This window comes from Oryzias latipes, chromosome 12 (genome assembly GCF_053564925.1).
Source record: "Oryzias latipes strain Hd-rR chromosome 12, Olatipes_Hd-rR_3.1".
In the NCBI taxonomy this organism is placed as follows: Eukaryota; Metazoa; Chordata; class Actinopteri; order Beloniformes; family Adrianichthyidae; genus Oryzias; species Oryzias latipes.
Genome location: NC_136248.1, coordinates 30,790,993 through 30,815,378, shown reverse-complemented (window position 1 = coordinate 30,815,378; position 24,386 = coordinate 30,790,993). Strand labels below are relative to the sequence as shown.

General features: G+C 46.6%; 2 protein-coding genes across 7 annotated transcripts in view; one reads left to right on the top strand and one right to left on the bottom strand.

Annotated features, from left to right (window-relative positions):
* The first annotated feature begins 510 nt into the window (after nt 1–510).
* Nucleotides 511–24,386, top strand: part of sez6l (seizure related 6 homolog (mouse)-like) — a 52,755-nt gene continuing 28,879 nt past the window's right edge. For all 6 annotated transcript variants that reach the window (XM_023961138.2, XM_078956087.1, XM_023961136.2 and 3 more), the window contains exon 1: nt 511–748. In XM_023961138.2, coding sequence (XP_023816906.1) covers nt 673–748 — 76 coding nt within the window. In that variant the 5' untranslated portion in view covers nt 511–672. The remainder of the gene's footprint in view (nt 749–24,386) is intronic.
* On the bottom strand, nt 10,186–11,078 carry LOC144996746 (uncharacterized). The gene has a single exon (XM_078956437.1). It carries the CDS (start codon nt 10,975–10,977, stop codon nt 10,186–10,188), a length of 792 nt encoding a protein of 263 aa, XP_078812563.1. The 5' UTR covers nt 10,978–11,078.

The following is a 24,386-nucleotide window of genomic DNA, read 5'->3' as shown; positions in this document are numbered from 1 at the left end:
GTCGTTGGCGCACAGCAGCGACTCTAAAACTGTCGGAAACGATTACGCATCGCAGCGTAAACACAGTCTCTTAAATGTCTGCTAGCATCTTTTGTCTTGTTGTTTTTTTTCTTTTCAAAAATTGTTCCACTTTGACTTAAACGGACAAGAACTTCTTCAGGTAACCGCCTGCAGTTCCGCCTTCTGAACACTAGGGGGTAGGACTAGGACTCATTTTTTCTTTTCCAACTTTGATCTTTTCTATTTTCTATAGATGCTCTATGCTGATGACACGCTGTTTGTGGAATGAGAGGCACTTCCTCCTTACCCCCCCCCCCCCCAGCAAAAAATAAACAGCTATTTACACAGATTAGAGCTTGTAAGCCCCCCCCCCCACACACACACAGATCTTTGTCTTACGTAAGGGAGTCCTGATCTATGAGCCAACAAAACTTTCATTATCATTGAGGTCAGAATGTGCGTGTGCGTGTGCACGAGAGGGGGTGGGCGGGAGAGAGAGGGAGGGACAGCAGAGCGCGCGGAGGAGGAAAGGAGGACAGATCGGAGGATGCTGCTGTGACACGCGGAGCTCCTTACACCTTGCAGAAGGAGCGCGCGCGCAGACCGGGGGCTCCTCTTCTGTGACTTTGGTCGTGCCTCCACCCCTCCCCGTGGACGCGGCTCTCCGTCGCCATGCCGCCCCGGCCCCGAAGCGCCCTCCTCCCCGCGCTGCTGTGGCTCGCGCTGCTCTGGAGCGTCTCCGCAGGAGGTAAGAGCTCGTTTCCATCACCTCCTCCTCCGTCTCCTCTTTCGGAGGAGCGAGCGGCATCTTCTGCCTCTCAGAGGCGCGCGCCGCAGCGGCGGGCGGGCATCCGGGGGAGGTCCCGCCGGTGTGAGCTCCTCTGAGAGGAGCCTAAAGTCACGAGAGCGAAGTTGGAGACGGAGGAGCAGCGCAGGAGCAGCGGAGACTCCCGCGGAAACGACCTTGATGATGCGTTCAGGTTCCTGTCAGGAAAACATGCTGGAATGTTACAGGGAAACTGGGAAAACAGGATTCCACTTCACAGACAACCATTTTCTGTGAACGCATTTTAATTTGACACAATTTTGTGATGAGACAATGTCTGTGACGTCACAAACCGGTGGTTTTCCTAATTAATGAACTGATGATTAATTGCTTAATTAGCCAGACTGATGGAGTCACCATTGATGTGTTGATTTCTAAACCCATGTTTGTTTATTTACTAATATTAGCTACAACAATTCAGTTTCCTTTGAATATTCTTTATTATAACAGCTGTAGGTTGAAAAACAAATAACAAATGCTTCAATGAATTCTGGGAATTGAAGGCAAACATGGATGCAAAAATCCTTTAGCCCTTTGTTCTTTTTGAAGTTCTGTCGTTTGGTTTGAATATAAACTGCTTAAAATGAAGACAATGCGTTGAAAAATGAAACCTGAAGAGCTGAAGATTGAAAAAGTGTTTAAACAAAGAAATAATTCAGTGCTACAAATAGTTGCTGGGACTACAAGGAAAAAGACAACGTTTTTATAAAATGAAATTAAGACCTTAAAAATAAGTAGAATAGTTTTAAAATACAAATTTGAAAAATAAAATCGGAGGAGTTGGAATGGATTTTTATTTCAAAGAACCAATAGCTTTATTTTTACAATTGAAAACATAAAAAAGTTTAATTTGGAATAAAAAAAACTCCACAACTTGAAGTTCAGAAAAGAATCAACAGCTGAAAAATGCAATAACTTAGTTATTAATAAACAATTCCACGTAAAATTTTTACACGTAAAAAACACGCTACACATTACACGTCAGTGTACACCCAAACTGACTTGTAACCCGTAGAATTTTTTTTACAATGATAGTAGTAGGACATTAAAAAAGCAAAAACAAGACATTTTTATGATTATCGTGTTGGTATGAATAAAAAACGCTGTTTCTTGGATTCTATCTGAGTAAAATGAAAGATTTAAAGCTGCAGCTCCTTTTTAAAAAATGTACCAAAACTCCCACAAGCATGGAGGCTGATGAAACTAAAGGTCACAAAGAAAGCAAAAAACAAAGACAGCAAACAAACATCCAATGTCTTCATAACTACTCCTCTGGAGTTCTCAGGGAGGAGTTTACTTAACTGTGAAGACTTCTAAAAATGTACTTGAGGGAAAGATTTCAGTTTATTTGTTTTATAAAATCTCTTCCCGTCTTTGAGAAGACAAATGAACCCGAGCTTCCGCATTTCAACCGGCAGTCTTGTTGTTTTTGAGTATTTTGAGCCTTTTTGCTTGCCATAGAATCGCTGGTTTTCTGGTAGAAAGCAGCTCCAGCTTCACTCTGCACTTCTGCCAGAGAATTTCCTTGTTTTTGAAGCTGGAGTCTGGATTTCCGGGCGGACTCTTTGTCTTTTAGCGTTGGCCGTCATCGCTGCTGTCGATGACATAATCGGGGTTTTGTGTGTTGAATTCACACATTCGCTGGTAGATTCATTACATTTGGACACAGTTCTAAGATTCTCACACTTTTTAAGCGGTGGGGAGATGAAGAGGAGGTTGTTTTTTTTATGGTCAGAATTGGAAACTGTGCGTGTATCGGATGGGGGTGGGGGTGCTCCTCCCGTTTACAGTCCTGTTCAGATTGTTTTTAGTCTTTTTAGTTTCCCCCCTCCCACAGGGAAAACAGCAGACAACACGACAGACAACGACCAGAAGGAATGTTTATATTTAGGTTCAAAGCCGGATCATTTTCTCCTCCTGGTGTTTTTACAAAAATACCAGAACTTAAGAACATTTATTAGTTCAGAGAATGTTAAAAAAATCAGATTAATAAATATACATAGAAAAATGATTATATTTACACTGTCTTGTGGGGTCATCTGGACCCAACAAGTGTTTATACACTTTATCGGGTCCACCTTGCTTGTACTGGGTCGGACCCCCTTTGGCCTTTAGAACTGCTTTAATCCTTGGTGGCATCGATTCAACAAAGACCAAGACTTTGGTCCATGCTGACATGACAGCATCAGTCAGCTGCTGCACATCCATGATGCTGGTCTCCCGTTCCACCACATCCCAAAGGTTCTCTATTGGGTTCTGGTGACTGTGGAGGCCGTTTGAGTCCAGAGAACTCATCGTCGTGTTCCACAAACCAGTCTGAGATGATTCCAGCTTGATGGCATGGAGCCTTATCCTGCTGCAAGTAGCCATCAGAAGATGGTCCACTGTGGTCAGAAAGGGATGGACATGGACAGCAACACGTATCCCCCACACCATGACACCACCACCACCAGCCTGAACTGTTGATAGAAGGCAGGATGGATCCATGCTTCCATGTTGTTACTGACCCTTCCATCTGAACGTGGCAGCAGAAATGGAGACGTTTTTTCACCTTCTGTGGTCCAGTTTTGGTGAGTCTGTGTGAGTTGTAGCCTCAGTTTCCTTTTCTTAGCTGACAGCAGTGGTACCCGGTGTGGTCTTCTGCTGCTGTAGTCCGTCTGCCTCCAGGTTGGACGTGTTGTTCTTTCAGAGATGCTCTTCTGCAGACCTCATGGGAACCAATGAGTTCCTGTTGTCTTTCTATCAGCTGGAACCAGGCTGGCTGTTCTCCTCTGACGTCTGCCATCAACAAGGCATTTCCACTATCAGATCTGCCACTGACTGAATATTTTCTGTTTTTAGGACTATTCTCTGTAAACCCTAGAGATGGTTGTGGGTGAAAATCCCAGCAGATCAGCCGTTTCTGAATTCCTCAGACCAGCCCGTCTGGAACCAACAACCACCTTCAGAGTCACTTCAATCACCTTCCTTGCTATTCTGATGCTGGTTTGAGCTGCAGCAGGTGGTCTGGACCGTGTCTACATACGTGTACTGAGGTGCTGCCGTGGGATTGGCTGATTAGATATGTGCGTTAACGAGCAGCTGGACAGGTGTGAATGTTTTAGGTTTAGTTCAGTTTTCTTCTCCACTGTCGCCATTTGTTTGCTCAGGACAGGAATCGCACCGGAAACCCTTCTGTGTGTCCGTCAGTGAGAAACAGATTTAACGATGACGATCCGTAGAAAAACTGTTGGACGTTTCCTTCAGGAATCCTGACGCAGACGGAGCGGCTCAGGTGATCCATCAACCCCCCCTCTGTGTTCCCGGCCGTGCACACACGTGCGCACACATGTCCCGCTCTGCATTGCTGGCATCATCCCAGGACCTCTGCCTGCGTCTAATGAGCTCCTGCACCGAGGGGGGGGCGGGGGGGGGGGGGGGGGGGGGGTCACGTCAGCTGCCCCCGTGTCGCGGTTTCATGAAGCTGCAGCTCCTTTCGGCCTGGGAATCGAACTGCAGGAGACATCTTAACAGACGAAACAGGAGATCCAGCGGGGGGGGGGGGGGGGGGGGGGGGGGGGGGGGCAGATCCCATTGACCCCCCCCCCCCCCCGACCCCTTATTGATGTTTTGTGCAAACATCAATAAGGCGTGTCCACCACTTAATCTAACAGAGATAGATCCGGTGTTCTCCTCTCAGAAGCTCATCTGTCTTTGAGCTCCTCCTCCATCACCTCGTCTTCTCCTCTCCTCCCTTCTCCCCCCCCCCCTCCCCTGTTTCTTCTGAGGGGGACAAGATGGAAGTGAAGGGGGGGGGGGGCTAGAGGAGATTGTTTTTTCTGCTCGAATAATCCGACTCTTGTTACACAACGAGATCCCTCGCCTCCAAACTTTGTAAAGTATTGTTCCAAGGAAAGAGGAGTAAGGAGAAAAGAGGAGCAGAAACCATCATCTGTTTAGAAGGAGAAAGGAGAAAGGAACGCTCCTGTCCTCCATGGAGAGCCGCTCCACACAGCTGAAGAGGAAACCGATTTGTACAAACTGGATTCAGTTTTAGCCAATCAGACGCTCAGGAATCAGAATCCGTCGCTCTGATTTGGACTCAACGTCACTTCCTCTGCTTTTGTTGATAGTTTAAATAAAGTTTTATGTCAGTGACCCACAGAGAGCATCCAACAGTGGCGTTTTGATCAATGAATGAATTCAGACGCGAGGAGACTTTGGTTAAAAACTACAAAGATGGCGGCGGCGTTCGCAGTCACCTCCTTCAGGGAGCAGAAGCTCTTGGTTTCTGTTGGATCAGCCGACGTCCAGATGATGATGGCTCTAAACAAAGAACACAGAGGAAGGTTTTTAGAATAAATGATATAAAACCCGGATCCTCGTTCTGGTTCTGGTTCTGGTCGGGGGTCTCCTGTGCTGGCTGTCATTGCTGCCCCTCCCCGGATAATCTCGCATGAACGTGTGGTTATGTCAGCTTAAACACGAATATCCGTTTCTGGCTTGAATCCGTCGTATCTGTGGGGTCTGAGGCGAGTTTGGATCAGAACCAGCAGAGTTTTTGGTGTGTGTCTGTCCTAGGGAGGGGCGGGGCTTCACTGTGAGAATCTACCAGCGGCGCCTCTGCAAACATCTGCAGTGTTAATATCCGCCCGTGTGTTTGCTCGCCGGAAAAGCTCCTCTGATATTAATGCAGGTCATGATGGGGGGGGGGGCAGGTAGAAGATAAGAGCTTCTGGTGGGACGGAAGGTGACATTTAATGACACGCTCGCCGTGCAGAACGCAGGAGGGATGGGCTGAGGTGAGCAGCTGATCTGTGGCGGCTGAAGCTCAAAGGGCTGAGCAGCCGTCGGTTGCTTGGCGGGGTCATGGTGCCCTTGGGCAAAGCATGGTTGCCCTCGGCCCGTGCATGATAATGGCGCTGCAGGCGGTTCCTCTCCACCTCCCGAACCCAGGAGGATTCTCCTGGTTTTGAAGTCCTCCTGGTCTGATGCTTCTGAGCTCTTTGGGCCGTCACGGACTGGAACCAGCATCTCTCAGACGAACACGCTGTGAGCTGGGCCTCAGAACCTGGACCCATCCGTCACGTTAGGACCTGGACCTGCAGGTTGTCCTGACTTATGTTTGTTTGATGGAGGAGCTCCTGAATTTCTTGCATAACCAAAAAGCGGATCAGAGGAAGAGCCTCCTCCTCCTCCTCGTGGCTGCAGGTTCAGCAGATCTGCTGTCAGACGTGTTTGTTTGTTTGTTTGTTTGTTTGTGTTTGCTGCAGCTGAAGATGTTGCACCAGCTGCCTCTCCAATTAGTCCCTGCACTCATTAGGACGAGTGCGAGCTTCACCCTCGTCTTCCTCCGCCTCCCTTCTCACATCTGGTCTCTGGAACAGACGGAAACATCTGAGTGAATTATTCAGAGTCCGGGGGACGGATCTGCGTCTGGGTGTGGACCCGAGGAACCGTCGTCCTTCTGCAGGTTCCCGTGACGCCGCCGCTTCCTGTGCGATGCTGCCGTCGGCGTTCTCCGCCTTCTGGCGCGTTGGGGGTCGCAGCGATTCTGCTGACACTTTTCCACAATAGAAGCAATTAACTGCAGCTTAACTTTGTGTATGGCCGCCGTAATCCACGGATGTTTGTGGGCAGAAGCTCATTTATCAAAGCGTGTAAATGCACGGGGGAGAAATCCCCACATTAACCGCCCCCGCCCCCCTCGGATCAGTCGAGTGTTTGAAAGGACAGTTTTGTCATCTCTGGTTAATGAGGAAGATGTGCACGATGACATGAACTCTCGATGTTTGTGTTTTGGCGGATGGATGATGGGAGTTTTTCACGTTTAATTTCCTTTATCGCCTTTGTTCTCCATCAGGAAGAAGAGCAGCGGCTCCGGCTGGAAAGATTTGCATTTAACGGCAACAAAACGTACAATATTTCTGCCTGAAATGTAACGGACACAAATCAGATTTCTCGCAGACTTAAAACATGACCCCAATGCAAAATGTTGCCATGGCAACACATCAAATCAGCAAATGAGTGGAATATGTTGCTGAGGACCAGCCTCTTCAAATCTGACTTTCTGGAATTCCTGCACTGGGTTCAAACCAAACCTGTTCCCATGAGTCTTATTCATCACGTCTAAGGAGGGCGGGGCCAAAAGCAGGCCTCATTTTCAGAAGTTTTGAAATCATTATGGGACGGCCACACGACCTACGGCCTGGCGGCCATTTTGTGGCGAACTCTGAGAATTGTTTTTTTTTTCTGATTTTCCACAACATGGGAAAACTGCACTTTTGTTTGACTGATTCTCACGAAATTGCACACACTTGCTGCCAGCTCCAGTCTACAAACACCACAGAAGTGTCGTTGACCTTTGACATTGGGAAAAGACCGCCATCTTGCTTTTAAAAAAAAAAAGCCCCTTTAGCAGCAGATACAAAAGAAAACTCGTCCTAGGGATTTTTAGCGATCGTCCCGTTACTTCTCAGGCATCCAAGGTGCTGTGGACAAAATATTGGAATTAGAAGTTGTAGATTTTGAACGGCTAGCTCGCACATTTTTTATTGTAATTGGAATTTTTATCGTGTCTGTAGCAAGCTAGCAAAAGTGGTGCACTGTTATAACTCCCATGTCTTTCAATGGAATACTGTGAAAATCCAATGCATGCATCCCTGGCTGAGCGTGAACATAATGAACAACACTGGATACGGACATATAATGAATGTGGGCGTGGTTATAATCAAATCTCTGTTGCTAAGGACAACCAAAAGTTTACTTTATCCGATTCATCTGAAACTGACGTCAATCTGTTCGTCATCCCGAGGCAACGAAAATATAAAATGGTTGCTTAGGAGAAAAAAATCAACAGAACAGCAGCCATATTGAAAAAAGTGTTTTTTATATCAAGTTTTGACATGTAGCTCTTACCAATGGAGCAATGTGTTTTTCTGTGTGAGTTGATGATGCTCGTCGCTAAGCTAGCAGTTTTAGCCACATTAGCATAACTAGCATAGTTAGAATATTTAGCGTCTTAAGCAATGTGTTTTTCTGAGTCAGTTGATGATTCTGATCGCAATGCTAGCACTTTTAGCCACATTAGCATATCTACAATAGTTAAAATAATTAGCATCTTAAGTAATGTGTTTTTCTGAGTGAGTTGATGATGCTGATCGCAATGCTAGCACTTTTAGCAAAACTAGCAAAAATGTGATTAATTAGAATACGCAGCTTTGACTAGACTTTGTCAAAGGAGCTCGCTGAGGGCAGTGGTGCTGTGTAGAGGTGGGCAGCGATGGCGCTGAGGTGGTGCGCCATACAACGCCGCTTGCGGCTTTAATTTTTTTTGTTTTTTTCCTAAAAAAGTTTTGACTTTAATAAAGATATAAAGGAGACCTTTCTTTCTTGGCTTCATGTGGATGCTCAAAAAAGCTGTTAGTTTTTTTCTCTTCAGTGTAGGACTTCAGGGTCACAGTGGTGTAGTGGTTGGCACAAATCCCTGCTGGGTTCCGTATGGACCTGTGTGGTCCAAAAATGTCCATTGCAGCTCAGTTGGTGGTTCTAAATTGTCCCAAGTGTGGACGGATGTATGTTTTTTGTGTGGCCCTGCAATTACACAAGTGATCCATCCAGGGTGAACCTTGCTTTCACCCAACAGTTGCTGGGTTAGGCTCCAGCAACCCCCTGACTCCAAAGGGATTAGAAGATGGATGGATGGACTGCAGGATTGTTGCTTGTTTATAAATGATAGTAATACTAGGCAGCAGTGGATGCACTTTATTAATCAGAAATAGAAATCTGGTTGTTGAGGTTTTGTTTCTTTAAACTACTTCACAAAGCTAAATGTTTTGATCCGAGTTTTTCTGCTGAAAGAGTGCCAGGTCTATCTCAGTGTTAGCAAAGCTTTGATTTGTATTGTTTTAGAATTATTCGACTTTACAATTACCGGTACGAAGCCCATCAAGACGACGGCTGTTGTGAATTTGGGCTATACGAATAAAATTGAATTGAATTGAATTCCAGCCTGTATTTGTTCAAAAGTGCTACCCAGACCGGAGAAAGCCCGCTGGTGGGAAGTTTGACCTGCATCACAGTGTAATCAGCTGTTTCCATGGACGGAATGGAGCTGGAATGTTTGGAAACGTTGGTGCTGGTTTGGTGCTTTGACGACAGTAGCTCCTCCCCAACCGGTCCATTCCATTTTTCTGCAACCAATGAGGGCCCAAAAATGGTACGGTTCGGTCCGGCACAACGGGTCCATTTTATACTGGAAATGCTCAAACTACCGGACCGGACTGGACTGTTTTTTATTTTATTTTTTTAATGAAAGAAATACAAACATGAATGATGTCACTGGGATTTCCACGATGAAGTAGGATTTGCGATTTGCGTGCGGTGGAACCAAAGAACTTTGCAGCTGCACAGAAACGTCCTTTCTGGCCTTTGAGGACTGAAGTCACCGTGTGGGTCAGCAGTCGTTCCTGTAACGCTGATGACGTCTGTAGATTCAAACTCAAGCACAGAATGCTGCTTGACTTGGGATTCGTGCCCACAGAAACTCCATGTTTCTCCAAACAGAGCGATGACAGAATCTGCAGTGACGGAGTGAAAACTAATAATCCCACAACGGCTTCATATTTAATCGACACACAGGATCCTCATCTCCTCCTGAAAGAAAGCCGAAGAAAATAAGCCCAAATGTCAGAGTATTCCTGTAAGCTCTCGGCTCCGCACGCAGCAGTCCTCCACCCAGACGTCAGGATTGAGTTTGTTCTCATCCTCTGAGGTTTATGAGGAGCAAAGCGGCGGTGAGGAAGAGCGGGATGAAGGCGAGGAAGAGCGGATCTATATTTAAGGCCCGGTTCTGCAGGATGTTCTTCATTTAGCTTCATTTCAAATGAGGCGCTGTGATCCAAACCAGCTTTGAGACGCTTGTCGGGGATTAAAGTGCTGCTTGTATTTTGGGTCACAAACTCGGGCTGACACTCGTCACAGTCAGGCGGCGCCGAGTGTCACGTTAGCCTCCAAAGGTTAATGTCTCAGCTCCTGTTTGGCTCAAAGCCGCGCCTCTGAAGCTCCCAGGGCATCGTGGGACAGGGATGCGTTTCTCTCAGTTTGATCCCCCCCTCCCCCGGGTCCTGCCGTTCAAAGCATCAGCCCTGGGCAGGGTTGATTGATCGACTGATTCCTGCTGGGCGGGGGCCGGAGAGCACTCGCTCCAGAGCGGAGCTTCGGGAAATTTACGGTCCAACAGTTTTGATGCAGGGAGGAATTTAAACACTGGGGGTGGTGGGCGGGGGAGGGGGGTGCAGCTTCCTGCAGGATGACGGCTGACAGTCTCTGAAGTGGAAGATGGGGGGGGGGGGGGGGGGGTGCTGCTGAAACACAGAAAGTCACTGAGGAGCTGCCTGATGTTTACCATGGAGCTCCACACAAGTTCCTGAGGAAGATGAAAAACCAGGGAAGACTGCAGATTGCTGCTCCACCTGCTGCTGCTGCTCCACCCGCAGCTGCTGCTCCGCCCGTTTCTGCTGCTCCACCCGCAGCTGCTGCTCCGCCTGCTGCTGCTGCTCCACCTGCTGCTGCTCCGCCCGTTTCTGTTGCTCCACCCGCAGCTGCTGCTCCGCCTGCTGCTGCTGCTCCACCCGCAGCTGCTGCTCCGCCTGCTGCTGCTGCTCCACCTGCTGCTGCTGCTCCGCCTGCTGCTGCTGCTCCACCTGCTGCTGCTGCTCCGCCCGTTTCTGCTGCTCCACCCGCAGCTGCTGCTCCGCCTGCTGCTGCTGCTCCACCCGCAGCTGCTGCTCCGCCTGCTGCTGCTGCTCCACCCGCAGCTGCTGCTCCGCCTGCTGCTGCTGCTCCGCCTGCTGCTGCTGCTCCGCCCGTTTCTGCTGCTCCACCCGCAGCTGCTGCTCCGCCTGCTGCTGCTGCTCCACCCGCAGCTGCTGCTCCGCCTGTTGCTGCTCCGCCTGCTGCTGCTGCTCCACCCGCAGCTGCTGCTCCACCCGCAGCTGATGCTCCACCCGCAGCTGCTGCTCCGCCTGCTGCTGCTGCTCCACCCGCAGCTGATGCTCCACCCGCAGCTGCTGCTCCGCCTGCTGCTGCTGCTCCACCCGCAGCTGCTGCTCCACCCGCAGCTGATGCTCCGCCCGCTGATCCACACGCTGCTCCACCCGATCCAACAGCATCAGCCGATCACAGAGACGTTAAGGTGAATCCAGAAAAGGAGCAATGAAGCTGAGCTGCTGATGAACTGCCGTTTTAATAACACGACATGAAGACATGAAAACAGCTGTTATTCAGTCGTTCTATTGATCTGATACCTTTTTTTAACATCTTCTTGATAATCCTCATTTTTTTCTGTAGTTGAAGTTATTCAAGTTATAAACTGACCAATCAGATGCCTCAATTAAAAGTAGGTGAAGCCTGCTGGCCCCCACGACCAACATTCACAACATTTGATTGCCAGATTTTGGGAGCTCAGATCGCGTCTTTGACTTAACGTTGAATCTGGACGCCGCTGACGCGCGAGTCACGCTCTGTGTGGACGCAGCCGGAGACTAAAAGCGTCCGCAGATGCAGCAGCTGGTGAGGTGGGGGCGCTGTTACCTGAGATAAAAAATAGAAGAACACAAAGAAGAAAACACCTCGTTCTGGTCACCCTGGGTTTTGGGGGGGTCCAGAGTCCGTTTTTTTCTGTAGAACCGACTGGTTGTTCCCAACATTTCTGAACAACCTTTTAGCTTTTAGTTTAGTCATTTTCTACCTTTTTATCAAAAGCAGTGAAACGGCGTTTTCCCGCATCAGAGCTTCACCTCTCTGCTTCACTGCGACACTGCAGGGATTTTAAGACTTTAACCCGTCTTTAGAAAATACGTTTACGGAGAATCGAGGTCATCTAGCCTCTCCATGTTTCTGCAGCAGAAATGAGACAAACAGAAAAGCCGACGCAGATAAAAGGCTGAAAACGACACGAAGCCAAATGTCAGAGGAAATGAATCTGAGCGGGAGGAGCTGACGGATGGAGCTGGAGTCCAAAGAACAAGGAGCACTCATGCGAAGCTCCTCATTCTTCACTGTCACCGTGGAACGTCCTGGAAAAACGTCCTGACACGGATGTTTCTGAACACGAACGTCCAACATCATCAAAGGAACATCACTCCTGAACTCAGGAAAAGTGAAAGCGTCCAACAGAAAATACATTCTAGCCGAATAGTTCAATATGTTTAAACAGAGACATTTTTTATCTCTTAAAGTCTTTAAAAAGTAAATATCAGGTGTTTTTACTTCATTTAATTCATTTCCAACCAAATGAAATAGTTCATTAAACAAAACAACATGAAGTGAAGCAGTTTTGAGTAAAATGAAGCCAAATGGAGAAAACATTTGTTTTAATTGTTAATTTATTACATAATAAAGTCATAATTACTCAACACTGAAAGACATGAAACCAGTAAATAGTGTCCTGACTCTGATGTCGTCGTTTAAGGCCGTGTCACACAGCCGCTACGTACATTTTCCACGGATGAAAATTGGTCATACGTGAATAGACGTGGAAAAAAGTGAGAAAGGTTGTGGTCTTTGTGTGAAATTTTCACAGATGTGTCATAAATGAACAAAAACCCCGGAAGAAGAACTAATAAACCAGGCAAAATACATGTAAATCAACGTATAAACCAAACCTGGCCTAAAATTGACTGAAAATCCCACGGATGACACAGAAAAGGACGAATGAGTGGCGCAAGATACCTACTAAAACTAGCGAAACACGTATGAATCCGGCAGTCCGAACGTGTAGCACTATTCGTGCAACATCACGTGATCTGTGCGCCGTAGACGCCATATAAAAGTCAAACATGAGTGGTTCATGCGTGAAAAGTCCGTTAGATAAACGTGGAACGGCCGTGGAGAACCACAAATTTATGCAGTATATGCATTTCCCAAAAATCAGGCACAACTACGGAAGATTTACGTAACTATCGCATATAAACTACGTAGAATATGCATAAACTCCGTAATTCTGAACCAACCAAAACATTTTGAACAACTCAAAAATGAATTCACGGAAAGAACTCGTCGGCTGAAACCTGCGACGGACATCTGAGCACATCGACGAATGACGGGCGCAAGAAACGCTTACGACTGACGTAAATCACGAATGTATCATGAAAGACTGAAATGTACGGCCAGCGGCCCTCGTGGGGGGGTAAATGGTCAAACCTGTACTAGATATATAAAGGTGGTCGACCGCTCAGAACCCGTGCAGAGAAAACGTTCATGCAGGTTTCTTCTACGGACTTGCTGCAGGCGACAGGTCGTAGTGAACACGTGTTGCACAGATTTGAACAAGCTCCCCTCTTTCCTGCGTAAGGAGGCCGTCAGTGCTGTTCGTGTGATATGTGACTGTTACATCCCACATGCACACCCTGTGTGTGTGTGGGATTCATGCGTGCTCAGTACTCACACCGTACTAACGAATAGATCATGGCGTAAGGACATCGTACGTCATAAGTGCGGGGAACTTCCATTACCCTTACCAATAGACTTACGTAAATGGTACGTTCCATTTTCATGACGCACCCTGAGGTGGCCGTACGAGCCTCTGGGTAACTACCAAACACGCCTGCACCCCCCTTAGGATGCTGCTCCTCTCTACGACCCCCCCCCACGGACCCAGACTGCCCAGAAACCCGCAGAACGCGTTCGGGTTCAGGGGCGTGTGACTGATGGTTAAGTCTTCTGACTTAAGTAAAACATTTTCTTTGTTCAGAGATTAAAAATGCCCCCCCCCCCCCCCCCCCCCCCCCCCATTATTATAACAGTTTCTGAAATGATCGACTGGGAAAGTTTGAAACGTTAAACTAGAATTAAGACAATCGTAAACGTTTAGGATGACCTGAAATCCAAAAATGTCTCTAAAGATTTTATGATTTGAACTCGACTTTTACAGGAAGTGACATCACACCACCGTGGAGCCGCTGACTGAGCAGAAAGAACACACCGTGTTTCTTCAGAAAGTTAAGATGTTTTCCGTCAGATCAGGTTTTTCTGGCTGAACGTCCTGAATGTTCTGCTGTCCATCCATTCAGGGGACTGGGAGGACGTCTTGGTTTGCTCTTTTGTCAGGCTGCTGCTGTTTTTACCGGCTCATTTCTTCGCTCACTTTCCCTAAACTTTAATCCGATTTCTGACGGCCAACGCCGGCCTTTGATCATTTACTCATAATTGCAGCTCCTGGCGGCTCCTGGAGCCCGGCGCCGGTCATCGATCAGCCCAAAGGTCAGATCCCATCAATCAGAGTTGGGTTTTACTTCTCCTCTTTGAAATAATGACTCTGACACGAAGTCTGGTATTTTTTTTATGCGGCCGGTCTGCTGGGAAGCCAGAAAAATATTTAAAAAGAGGAAAAATATAATTACCAGGAGAAAGAAATCTCAGCCGTGCTGTTGGAAATGTCACTCACAGCTTTTGCAACAACCCGTTTGTGTCCTTCAGAGTTCAGAAATGTTTCTGCGCTGCATTATTTATCAGTGAGTGTTCCCCATGTTGACATTTGGGTCACGGCCACCGCGAGGTTCACGCTAAAAGCATTCCGGCTCGCCTCCCTGACCCCCCTCGGCTCTGCCTTCATCCAGCATTGATGCCGCCGGCGCAGAGAAACAATCCGGCTCTTCTTTTATTCATGGGCTCAAAGCCGCGTACCTGAGACAGAACCCGGGGCGCCACAAAATCACAGCGACCCTCTGCCGGGCCGCGCCTTCCTTTATCCCAGCTGCGGCGTCCGCCTGCAGTGACATAAGGCGTGCGCATAAATCCATATACGTTGAAAACAATAATAGAAACAAACCCAAACCCGGTTGTGTTCATCTGAAGTTCAAGCTTGAGACTTTGGTCCATTCCATCCATGGTTGGGTGGGGGTGGGGTTGGTTGGGCGGGGGGGGTTCAAGTCATTAAGGTTTGCATACAAACATCGTTAAGGTTAATTGAAGAACCTCCGACGGTGACTGGAGGTAGAACTTTTTGACGGACTTGTTGCTGAATTCCTCACCAACGCAGTGCAGTGGTGACTCGGCCCCTCCCACAGGCAGCATCATTCGGTTCTGCAGTCGCAGCTGCAGGTAGAGGTAGAGCTTCCCATCAGAGAGCTGGATCTAAATGCTGTTGGATGGATCATGTTTCGTTGGCATGGTGACGCCGCATCCGTGTCAGAGTTTCAACTTTTAAAAACAGAGTGAGAGCAAATGTCCTTAGATGAGAAAAATACTGAAAATGAATTTTCAGGTGGCTGTTCAGGTAAAAAGTGAAAAATATTTTGGTTGTTTCTGCAGTGTGTTGCAGAAGTAAAGATGGTTTTATTTTTTATTTAACCTTTATTTACCCAGGACTTGTCCCATTGAGATTAAGAATCTCTTTTTCAAGGGAGTCCTGGCTATGGAATCGATGAGGAAAAGATGACCAAACTGAAGACATTCTTGTGTATTTTTCCTCTTGAACACCAGTGGTTGCTGCTGGTCAATGATTGGCTTATGGTGCTTAAATGGTTAAATTTTGATGGCAGCTGAAAGAGACTGGATGAAATCAGCGGAGGTGTGAAATAATTATTTTACGTTTTGAAGTCCCATGCACCCGTGTAGGAGGTTCCGGTGGGTTTTTGGGTTGCTGGGTCCGTGGAGGGCTGTAGAGAGGAGCGGCTGCATCTCAGGTGTGTCTTTCAGTTCCCTTGTGGACCATCGTAACAGAACATACCATCGTCATACATGTGATAAGTGTTGTTAAGGTAAAAGAAGGTCTAAAAAGCAACAAAAATAGGAAAAAAAGACTGACACGCAGAGGAACAGGTTATTCAAACAATAAGTTGCTCATTTTTATTACCATGTGTTGTATGTGGCACATTGGCACCGCAGCAAATTCCAAGTCTGTGAAACTGTTTTGTTCACTGACAACGGCAATAAAAACCCTTTGAATCCTTGAAATAGACAAAAATAAAAAGATGGATGATTCCTCAAGAAGGCACAAACTAGTGTCCTGCATGTGCCTGTCCCAAGCCTGGTAGGTGCAGAAGGAGATGAATGTATGGATAGATGAACTGCCAAAGTGATCACGTGGTTTTCTAAGCATTTTAGGGGCTCGGAAGGATTTGACGCCCCGAACTCTGAGCCCCACTCAGACTCCCATCTCCCCTGATATTCCACCCGGACCCCACGGGGTGGCTGAATCTGGGCCTGCGTTCACCCGTAAGGCCGGGCATCTGTAGTTTTGCTCCGACATGCGGGCAAGGAGCTCCTCCTCCTTCAGACGGTTCCTCATTGATCCTTCAACCGGGACGCGCGACGGTGAAGCAGGAGGTCATTCCAGCTGTGGATGCAGGAGAAAACGCAGCACGGCTTTGGCTGGGGGTGGGGGGTGGGGGTGCTGTCTGCCTTCACTCTTCGTCTTCTGCCCCCCCAGGGCCCCCTTAGCCCCCCCTGCTGCTGGCTGGAGGAGGCAGGAGTGTGAGGAGGGTTTCAATGACTTGTGTTTGTGGATTCCTGCTGCGTCCCCGTCAGGAGCTTCATTGACTGTTTTCGCTCCCAAACACTTCCTTCTTTGACATTCCCCCTCTAATCCCGCTCTAATCTTAGCCCTAAACCCACATCCGGCTCAGCGGCGCCCCGCAAAGCTGGAAAACTGTTCTGACTCTGGAATACTTTCCTCTCTCTTTTAAAGGACGTTTAATCCTCGCGGGGATTAACTGTGTTTCTCGTAAGACGCCGCGCAGCGAGGCAAAGGTGCAGCACTTCCAGAAGTCAGCGGCTCATTTGTGTGGATTCCTGGAGCTTCAGGCTCGTCAGTCACGCGACGAGCGCGCCGCCTCTCCGTGTCACGGCACAGGTGCTCCTCGTGCTCCGCATCAGCTCGTTGCCATGACAGACCAAGAAAGCGCTAACGTGAAATGTGAGGCATCGCAGAAGGCGCCGACAGTCACCGCTCCGTCACTGGTGACCATCTGTGCGCTTTGGCTGCCGTCACCGTCCGCGAACACGCTCCCCGTTAATCCCGTCAACCCCGTCCTGTAGCCTGATACCAAAACACCAAGCGTCGTCTCCAGTGATGCAGCACAGAATGGCGGTTAGGCGACCCTCGCTGAGCGTGGCGTTTTCACTCTGCTGAGCTGAACAAAACGAGGGCCATCGATCCAAAAATCAACACTTCTCTCATTTTAGAGTTTTTCCTGGAGATGCTCACATTTCAAAAGTCTACATTTGGATTTATCAAAGTGTGAAAAGCCTCTTTTGCTTTTGGAGGGACGGAACTAAAAGTAGTTTCTTCTGGATTTTATTATCCAGATGAGGATTTTCTCTCTGAAGGCCGTAACATTGTCACTGTGAAGAGTCTCTTCCTTCCTTTGCCGTTCTACACCCCCCCCCCCCCCATCTCTGTGTTTCTGACTCCGCCCCCAGACGAACACCATCACACAGCTGACCAATAACCAAATATTATACTCTGTAGGAAAACAAATGGATTCTGTGAAGTATCGTGATATTTAATTTGACAATTCTGGTATTGATTTCAGCTACATCTAATTAATGATTTATTGGCAAACATTTAGTTCAGCAACTTTTGTTTTGCTCCACGTAAACTCCCAAACACTAGATGGCGGCACACCACAATGAGCATCTTTCAGCAGCTCTGCACCAAAACAACAACATCTCGTGTGAAGGTACCTACGCACACCGGCCGCGCCGGCTCGCGTTCAAGCAGCCACTTTCAATGAAAGGTCGACGTAAACGCACATGAACTTGAATGTTCCGAACGCTCACAGGTCGCCATGCCTGTTTCTACGTCCAGTAGACAAATCGGGCAGTCAATGATCGCGCGCTGGAAGTTCAACCACTTGAACTTCTTTACACGTAATCATGCCAACGCTGAACTTTGACCAATGAGAGACTCTGATTTGGTGGGGATGTGTGTTGGCGTCCTGTTCAAAACATAGAAGTACAAACTGTTGTAAACATGATCGCAGAGGAGAAAATAATAATTGCACTTTTTCTGCCTGGCTGGAATTATGTGACTAGAAAGTCTTTCATATATCAGAACAGAGCTGTGAAAGAGAAAACCTGGAGAAAGATTTGCAGCGCTTCAACATTTCACATCAAGGTTCGTCCCACTGTAGGCAGCGGACAAGCACCAGTAAACAGTAGAAAAACAAGAGAAGAAGAATCCCCTTCCCCGCCGCTGCGTGAACGTCCCCGGCTTCACCCAGCCGGTGTGTCGGTTCCTTAAGAGGTTCCCTCATTAAGCTGCATTTACACCAAATGCGATTGGTGCAGCAGAGGCGTCCAGCTTCAATGTTAAGTCAACGTACAGACGCATCGCTCTGGCAGGAGTGCAGTTGTAGCGCCGCAGCACGATCTGGGCGTTGTGGCGTGTCCAGAGTTGACAAATCTGAACTTTAGCGAGGACAACACGTTGCATCAGTTTCACCATCTACTGCTGGAGCTGCGTCTGAATGACTTCCGCTGCATTAGTCCAAGGAGGGACGTCAGAAAAATGGAATGTACCATTGTCATGCATGTGCTAAGTGTTTTGTAAAGTATCTGTAAGAAGTTACATTCCCCTATGGTGTATCGTGATGCTGTCGTACGGGGTCCTTACGCCACTCTCTAGTCGTTAGAAATGTGCGAGTACTGGCGCTATTGACTGTGTCCAAAAGCTGCATGCATGGGGTGTGCACGTGATCGTGAGTGCCCGTAGGATGTCCATGTAAACCAAACTTTTCTCATTTCCTCATTTGTAACAGTCAGGCTGCAGCAAGGAGCGTGCACGTATCATGTGAACAGCACTAAAAGGCTCCTGCTACAGTTTGCAGGATCTGAGAAAGATCAGATCAGTAATCAGTCCGAAACGCCTGCTTCTCCCCTACTTCACCCTTACTTCCCCTTACATAAGTGTTTACTACGACCTGTATCCTTTGGCACTAGTTCTTTCGCTGAATTTGAGTAGTCTAGTCTTTTTTCCACCTGCCACCACCAGAGGGAGCTGTGACGCATCAGAGTATAAATGAGTTGTTGCAGCTTCCCTATTGTTTTTCTGTTAAAAGTCGTTCTTTCCTGTTGTGCGTTTCTTCAACAGAGCTCTTGGAAGTCTCCATCTAAATGGGATTGTCTCCTGTGTGGGCGTGAAACTGGTCTCATGGTCCGAATTCAAGTTTGAGGAAAATCTGCTTTAGAAACCAGAATCATGGGGGTTTCATCACTGTAACACAATCTGTTAATGGGCTCTGGCACAAAAAAAGAGCAAAACACACTTAGTGAGTACTAAGCTCTGCCAGTGTTGAGCTAATATCCAACTGGGAGAGCGTTTATGTGGTTGAGCAACTGGATTTCTTTTCCATTAATCTAGCGTGCCGCTCAAGGGACACAACTAAGTTTGTCAGAGCAGAAAGGAAAGAGGAAAATGTCGTGGAGCTTTTTATGCAGAGTATTTTATGAGAGTGTGACTTGGAGGCAGGGGCACCTGCGGCACGGGGTGGGAGGGTGATGGAGGAGGGCTGGTGCAAAGGAGATGAACCCCACAGAAAATGCCATCTGCTCATCTGAGCTGGCCACTGCTGCAACACCTGATCCCAGTGACAAACGCCGTCCACGCCAAGTCTGCATCATTTTGGTCCGATTCCTGACCGACGGTCAGACTCGTTTGTCGTCTCACCTTCCAGAACCGATCCAGTTCCTCCTATTTTTTTTTACACCTGATCTGAATCCTCAGAACAGCACTTAATGTTTTTACCTTTTAAATAATCGGATGTGGAGGCGGCCGTGTGGGAGGCGGTGATTTATGTACCATAAAAGACAACATTGTTTGGGAACTGAATGTCTTTTAACAACAGCTTCATAAATTCTGTTGGAGTAAATGATCCAGGAAACGACATATTCTGTTCTATTTTATGGTGTAAAGCAGGTGAGATAAATGAAGGTTTCCAGAAGGAAACAGTCCAGCTCCACGTTTGACAAAAAAATTATAACTTAGTAACGAAAACGTAGCATTTTGTGCAAACAACGTAGCATTTTGTGCAAACAACGTAGCATTTTGTGCAAACAACTTAGCATTTTGTGCAAACAACTTAGCAATTTGTGCAAACAACAGCATTTTGGCAAACAGCTTAGCATTTTGTGCAATCAACCTAGCATTTTGTGCAATCAACCTAGCATTTTGTGCAATCAACCTAGCATTTTGTGCAAACAGCTTAGCATTTTGTGCGATCAATTTAGCATTTTGTGCAATCAACCTAGCATTTTGTGCAAACAGCTTAGCATTTTGTGCAATCAACCTAGCATGTTGTGCAATCAACCTAGCATTTTGTGCAAACAGCTTAGCATTTTGTGCAATCAACCTAGCATTTTGTGCAAACAACCTAGCATTTTGTGCAAACAACTTAGCATTTTGTGCAATCAACCTAGCATTTTGTGCAAACAACCTAGCATTTTGTGCAAACAGCTTAGCATTTTGTGCAATCAATTTAGGATTTTGTGCAATCAATTTAGCATTTTGTGCAATCAATTTAGGATTTTGTGCAATCAACCTAGCATTTTGTGCAAACAGCTTAGCATTTTGTGCAATCAACCTAGCATTTTGTGCAAACAACCTAGCATTTTGTGCAAACAACTTAGCATTTTGTGCAATCAACCTAGCATTTTGTGCAAACAACCTAGCATTTTGTGCAATCAACCTAGCATTTTGTGCAAACAGCTTAGCATTTTGTGCAATCAATTTAGGATTTTGTGCAATCAATTTAGCATTTTGTGCAATCAATTTAGGATTTTGTGCAATCAACCTAGCATTTTGTGCAATCAACCTAGCATTTTGTGCAATCAACCTAGCATTTTGTGCAATCAATTTAGCATTTTGTGCAATCAATTTAGGATTTTGTGCAATCAATTTAGCATTTTGTGCAATCAATTTAGGATTTTGTGCAATCAACCTAGCATTTTGTGCAAACAGCTTAGCATTTTGTGCAATCAACCTAGCATTTTGTGCAAACAACCTAGCATTTTGTGCAAACAACTTAGCATTTTGTGCAATCAACCTAGCATTTTGTGCAAACAACCTAGCATTTTGTGCAATCAACCTAGCATTTTGTGCAAACAGCTTAGCATTTTGTGCAATCAATTTAGGATTTTGTGCAATCAATTTAGCATTTTGTGCAATCAATTTAGGATTTTGTGCAATCAACCTAGCATTTTGTGCAATCAACCTAGCATTTTGTGCAATCAACCTAGCATTTTGTGCAATCAACCTAGCATTTTGTGCAAACAACTTAGCATTTTGTGCAAACTTCTTTGCCTTTTGTGTGCGAAACAAAGCATTTTTTGTGCACACATTATTTATTTAAGGGAACAACTAGTTTTTTTTATGTGTTGTCCAGGGTTCCATAGAAACTGACATGGAGCTGACATTTCTGGACTTATCGCGGTGACTCTTTGATGTTGAAATATTTGAATACTATTCACCATCCTTAAGAGGAAGATGTGTTCTGATGAGGTGACGTTCTGCCAACGGTTCTGCTCCTGTAAGCTTCACCCTTCGTCTGCATAATGAGCTTGTTTACGTTGTTTGTTTGTGAGTCTGTGCTTGCATCTCAGGTCATCCCACTGGCTGACCCGGGCTGGAATTTCGGGGATCTCATTGATTGGCACGTGCACGTGTGTGTGCACGTGTCAGCACTCATCAATTCTAACTCAGGGAATCATTAAGCCAACCCGGAGCTTCACACTTCAGAGGTTTCACCTGAGTCAGGCTGCAGACGCAGAAGTTTGTTAGAGAGAAACGTCCCACAGGAATTCAGCAGAATTCATGATGAGCAGAAGATCTGAGGACAAGAGTCCATCCAGAAAACCTTTGGTGCAGCTAAAGCCTACGTCACATGCACCCCCACACAGGTGCTGCGGGTTTTTGGGTTGTCCTGCAGGGTCATGTAGAGAAGTGGCTGCATCTTAAGGGGAGGATCTCGATGACCAGGATTGGGGAATCTCTGAGCTCCATTATTTGGTTTGATATTTTTAATACATTTTCTATGCTGATGATACACAGCTGTATTTTACATCAAAGGACGTGACATCCTCTTTTGCTTGGATGAGAAAAAAGCCTCTTCCCGATCTCTGAATGTGATTTGAGCCTGAATATAACCTCAGAGATCTAACCAAAGTCATGGAATTCAGTTACAGATCGTGAGGTAAACGACCTCCAGGAAGACGTGTGTCCTTCTCAGAGTGAAGAATATTTTTGTCTTATTCAGCTTAAGAGAAAGTGTGGATGTATTGTTCTTGCTCATAGTTTTGGATGTTTTTGCCTATCAGAATTTGTCATTGAAATGATGGGGGTAACATGGATCAAATCTCCTGGAATAACCTGGAATAGAATTTGATTTACTCTGTCAGAATCATATGTAGCAGCGTAATTTTCTGGAAGCAAAAGCTGTTCTACCTGCAGCCGGAACGATTACCTGAGCTGCCTTTGCACTGCAGCAAAAGCCTGTGATAGCCTGTGCAGAACGGAGGCAGCTGAATTGTGCTGTGCATGTGTTTGTGTGTGTGTTTATCTCGGTGTGTCTCCATGGGGAGCAGACATGGCAGACAGGGAATGCATTCCAGATACTGTGGCTGCCAGTCTTGGGTCTGATAAAGCATTTTTAACAACCAGCAGCTCCTAGCATACAAATTAAATGGAGCAACAAAGAGGACAAAGGATGAGATTTTTCTCTGTATTCTAGCGCCGCGGATCCGCCTTTGAGAGACACACAAAAATGTGCTTGGAAACCACAAAGGAGGCCATCTTCATTGTAGTTAAGCTTCTCCTTTCAGTGCTTCTCTGACACAGCTTTACTCTCTCAGACTTGATTGCGTTGGTCCGTCTTTGAAAGAAGTTGGCAGCCTGTGAGAACGGGGAAAAATCGTAGCGACAATCCTCTGTTTCTCTTATTGAGATCACCTCAAACAAACAAACAAACTCTTCATTCTTCAGTCATAAACTGTCTTTTTAGGTCTTTTATTTACCACAGATATCCAGCAGAGGGCACTGCACACAAGCCATTTCTGTCTTTGTTATGCTAATGTAGCTATAACGCCTCACGGGTTGCTTGGAATGGACCAACTCAACCTTCTTCTTTCTCTTTCGGTTTTTCCCATCAGGGGTCGCCACAGCGAAACAACCTCTCTTTCGAGGATGAGTCGCATGGTTTACTTGGCAATGTTTTACGCCGGATGCCCTTCCTGACGCAACCCTCTCAATTTAGCGGCTGAGTATCTCGGTTGGTAAGGTGAGAGGCTACCATGCAGGAATCCAGGGTTCGATTCCCGGAGAGGAAGAAACATTGGTACCATGGCCAGTTACCATATCAATGGCGAGCAGTTAACATCACCCAGTGAGGTCCTTAGGCAAGACCCTTAACGCTACCGCCTCCCGAGCGCAGTTCCGCTGCAGCTCACCGCTCCCCCAGGGGGTGGGTCAAATGCGGAGAAGAATTTCCCCATTGAGGGATAAATAAAGTATCCGAAAAAAACATTTTTTTATCCGGGCTTGGGACCGGCAGAGAAGGGAATAGGGAGCAGCACGGTTTTGAACCCCGGTTTCACGAACGGAAGGTGCCGCAAACCAGCACAAGCTAAACCGGCTCCCAGACCAACTCAACTTAACCCCTTAAAAACATATACAATGCTCCAGGTGAATACCTGATTCTGATTGGCTACTGGGTGTAGATTAAGGGTTAATGGCTGACGAAGTGTGCGTTATCAGAGATTAATGCACGCTGTAGAAGCCTGAACCATCCGACGCAAACGGACATGCGTTAATTTCTGTATAAAACACTTTGTTGGCCATTAACCCGCTCATGCCATGGTCACTTACAGAAATAAATATTTAATCAGTTTTTAGATCTGTATTCTAGTTACTTTTTTTGGTTTTAATTGTTTTTTTCACAAAAACTCGACTATTTGTTTTTTGGAGCGGCACTTAGCCGGTTGAGCCGTCACCGACCTCGACTGCAGCGGCAAAGGAAAGCGATCCATACACTGAAGGTCATGATGGGTTGAATAAAGCATCAGTTCAGAGAGAAAGTTCTCCTCTTACAGCTTGTTTTTGTCCAGATGATGAAGATAAAGTTTGATTTGACCGGAACTACTTTTTTAGGCGTGCGTTATCACTTTTTAACACACACTTCCTCGGTCATTATCCCTAACTAAACACATGCGACTCTGCGACTGTTTACGCAGATATACAGAGTGCTTTTTGCGCCATTATTTCAAGCACAACACTCATTTTGTGTCAAGCACTAAACATTATTTTGTGCTTGACACAGAAAGATTCTCTCGAAACCCAAAAATATGTGCAAACAAAACAATTTTCACTGGAGAGAAAATCTCTCGCTGCTGCGCTGGAGCAGGGCGCCACGATACAAATGTGCCAGTAGAGCCAGCCAATCACAGACATGGACATGAAGGTTGATGCTGATTGGTTCTTTCAATCAGCTCGTAGACTGAGTGCAGCTGTCCTAACAGCAAAAACACCAACACACATGGTCCAGAAGTCTATTATTGGTTTTGTTGGCTGAGAATGGTGACGTTT

Coding starts and splice junctions, on each gene's coding strand:
- LOC144996746 (XM_078956437.1), bottom strand. CDS start 10,977: ATGCTGTTGGATCGGGTGGAGCAGCGTGTGGATCAGCGGGCGGAGCAT.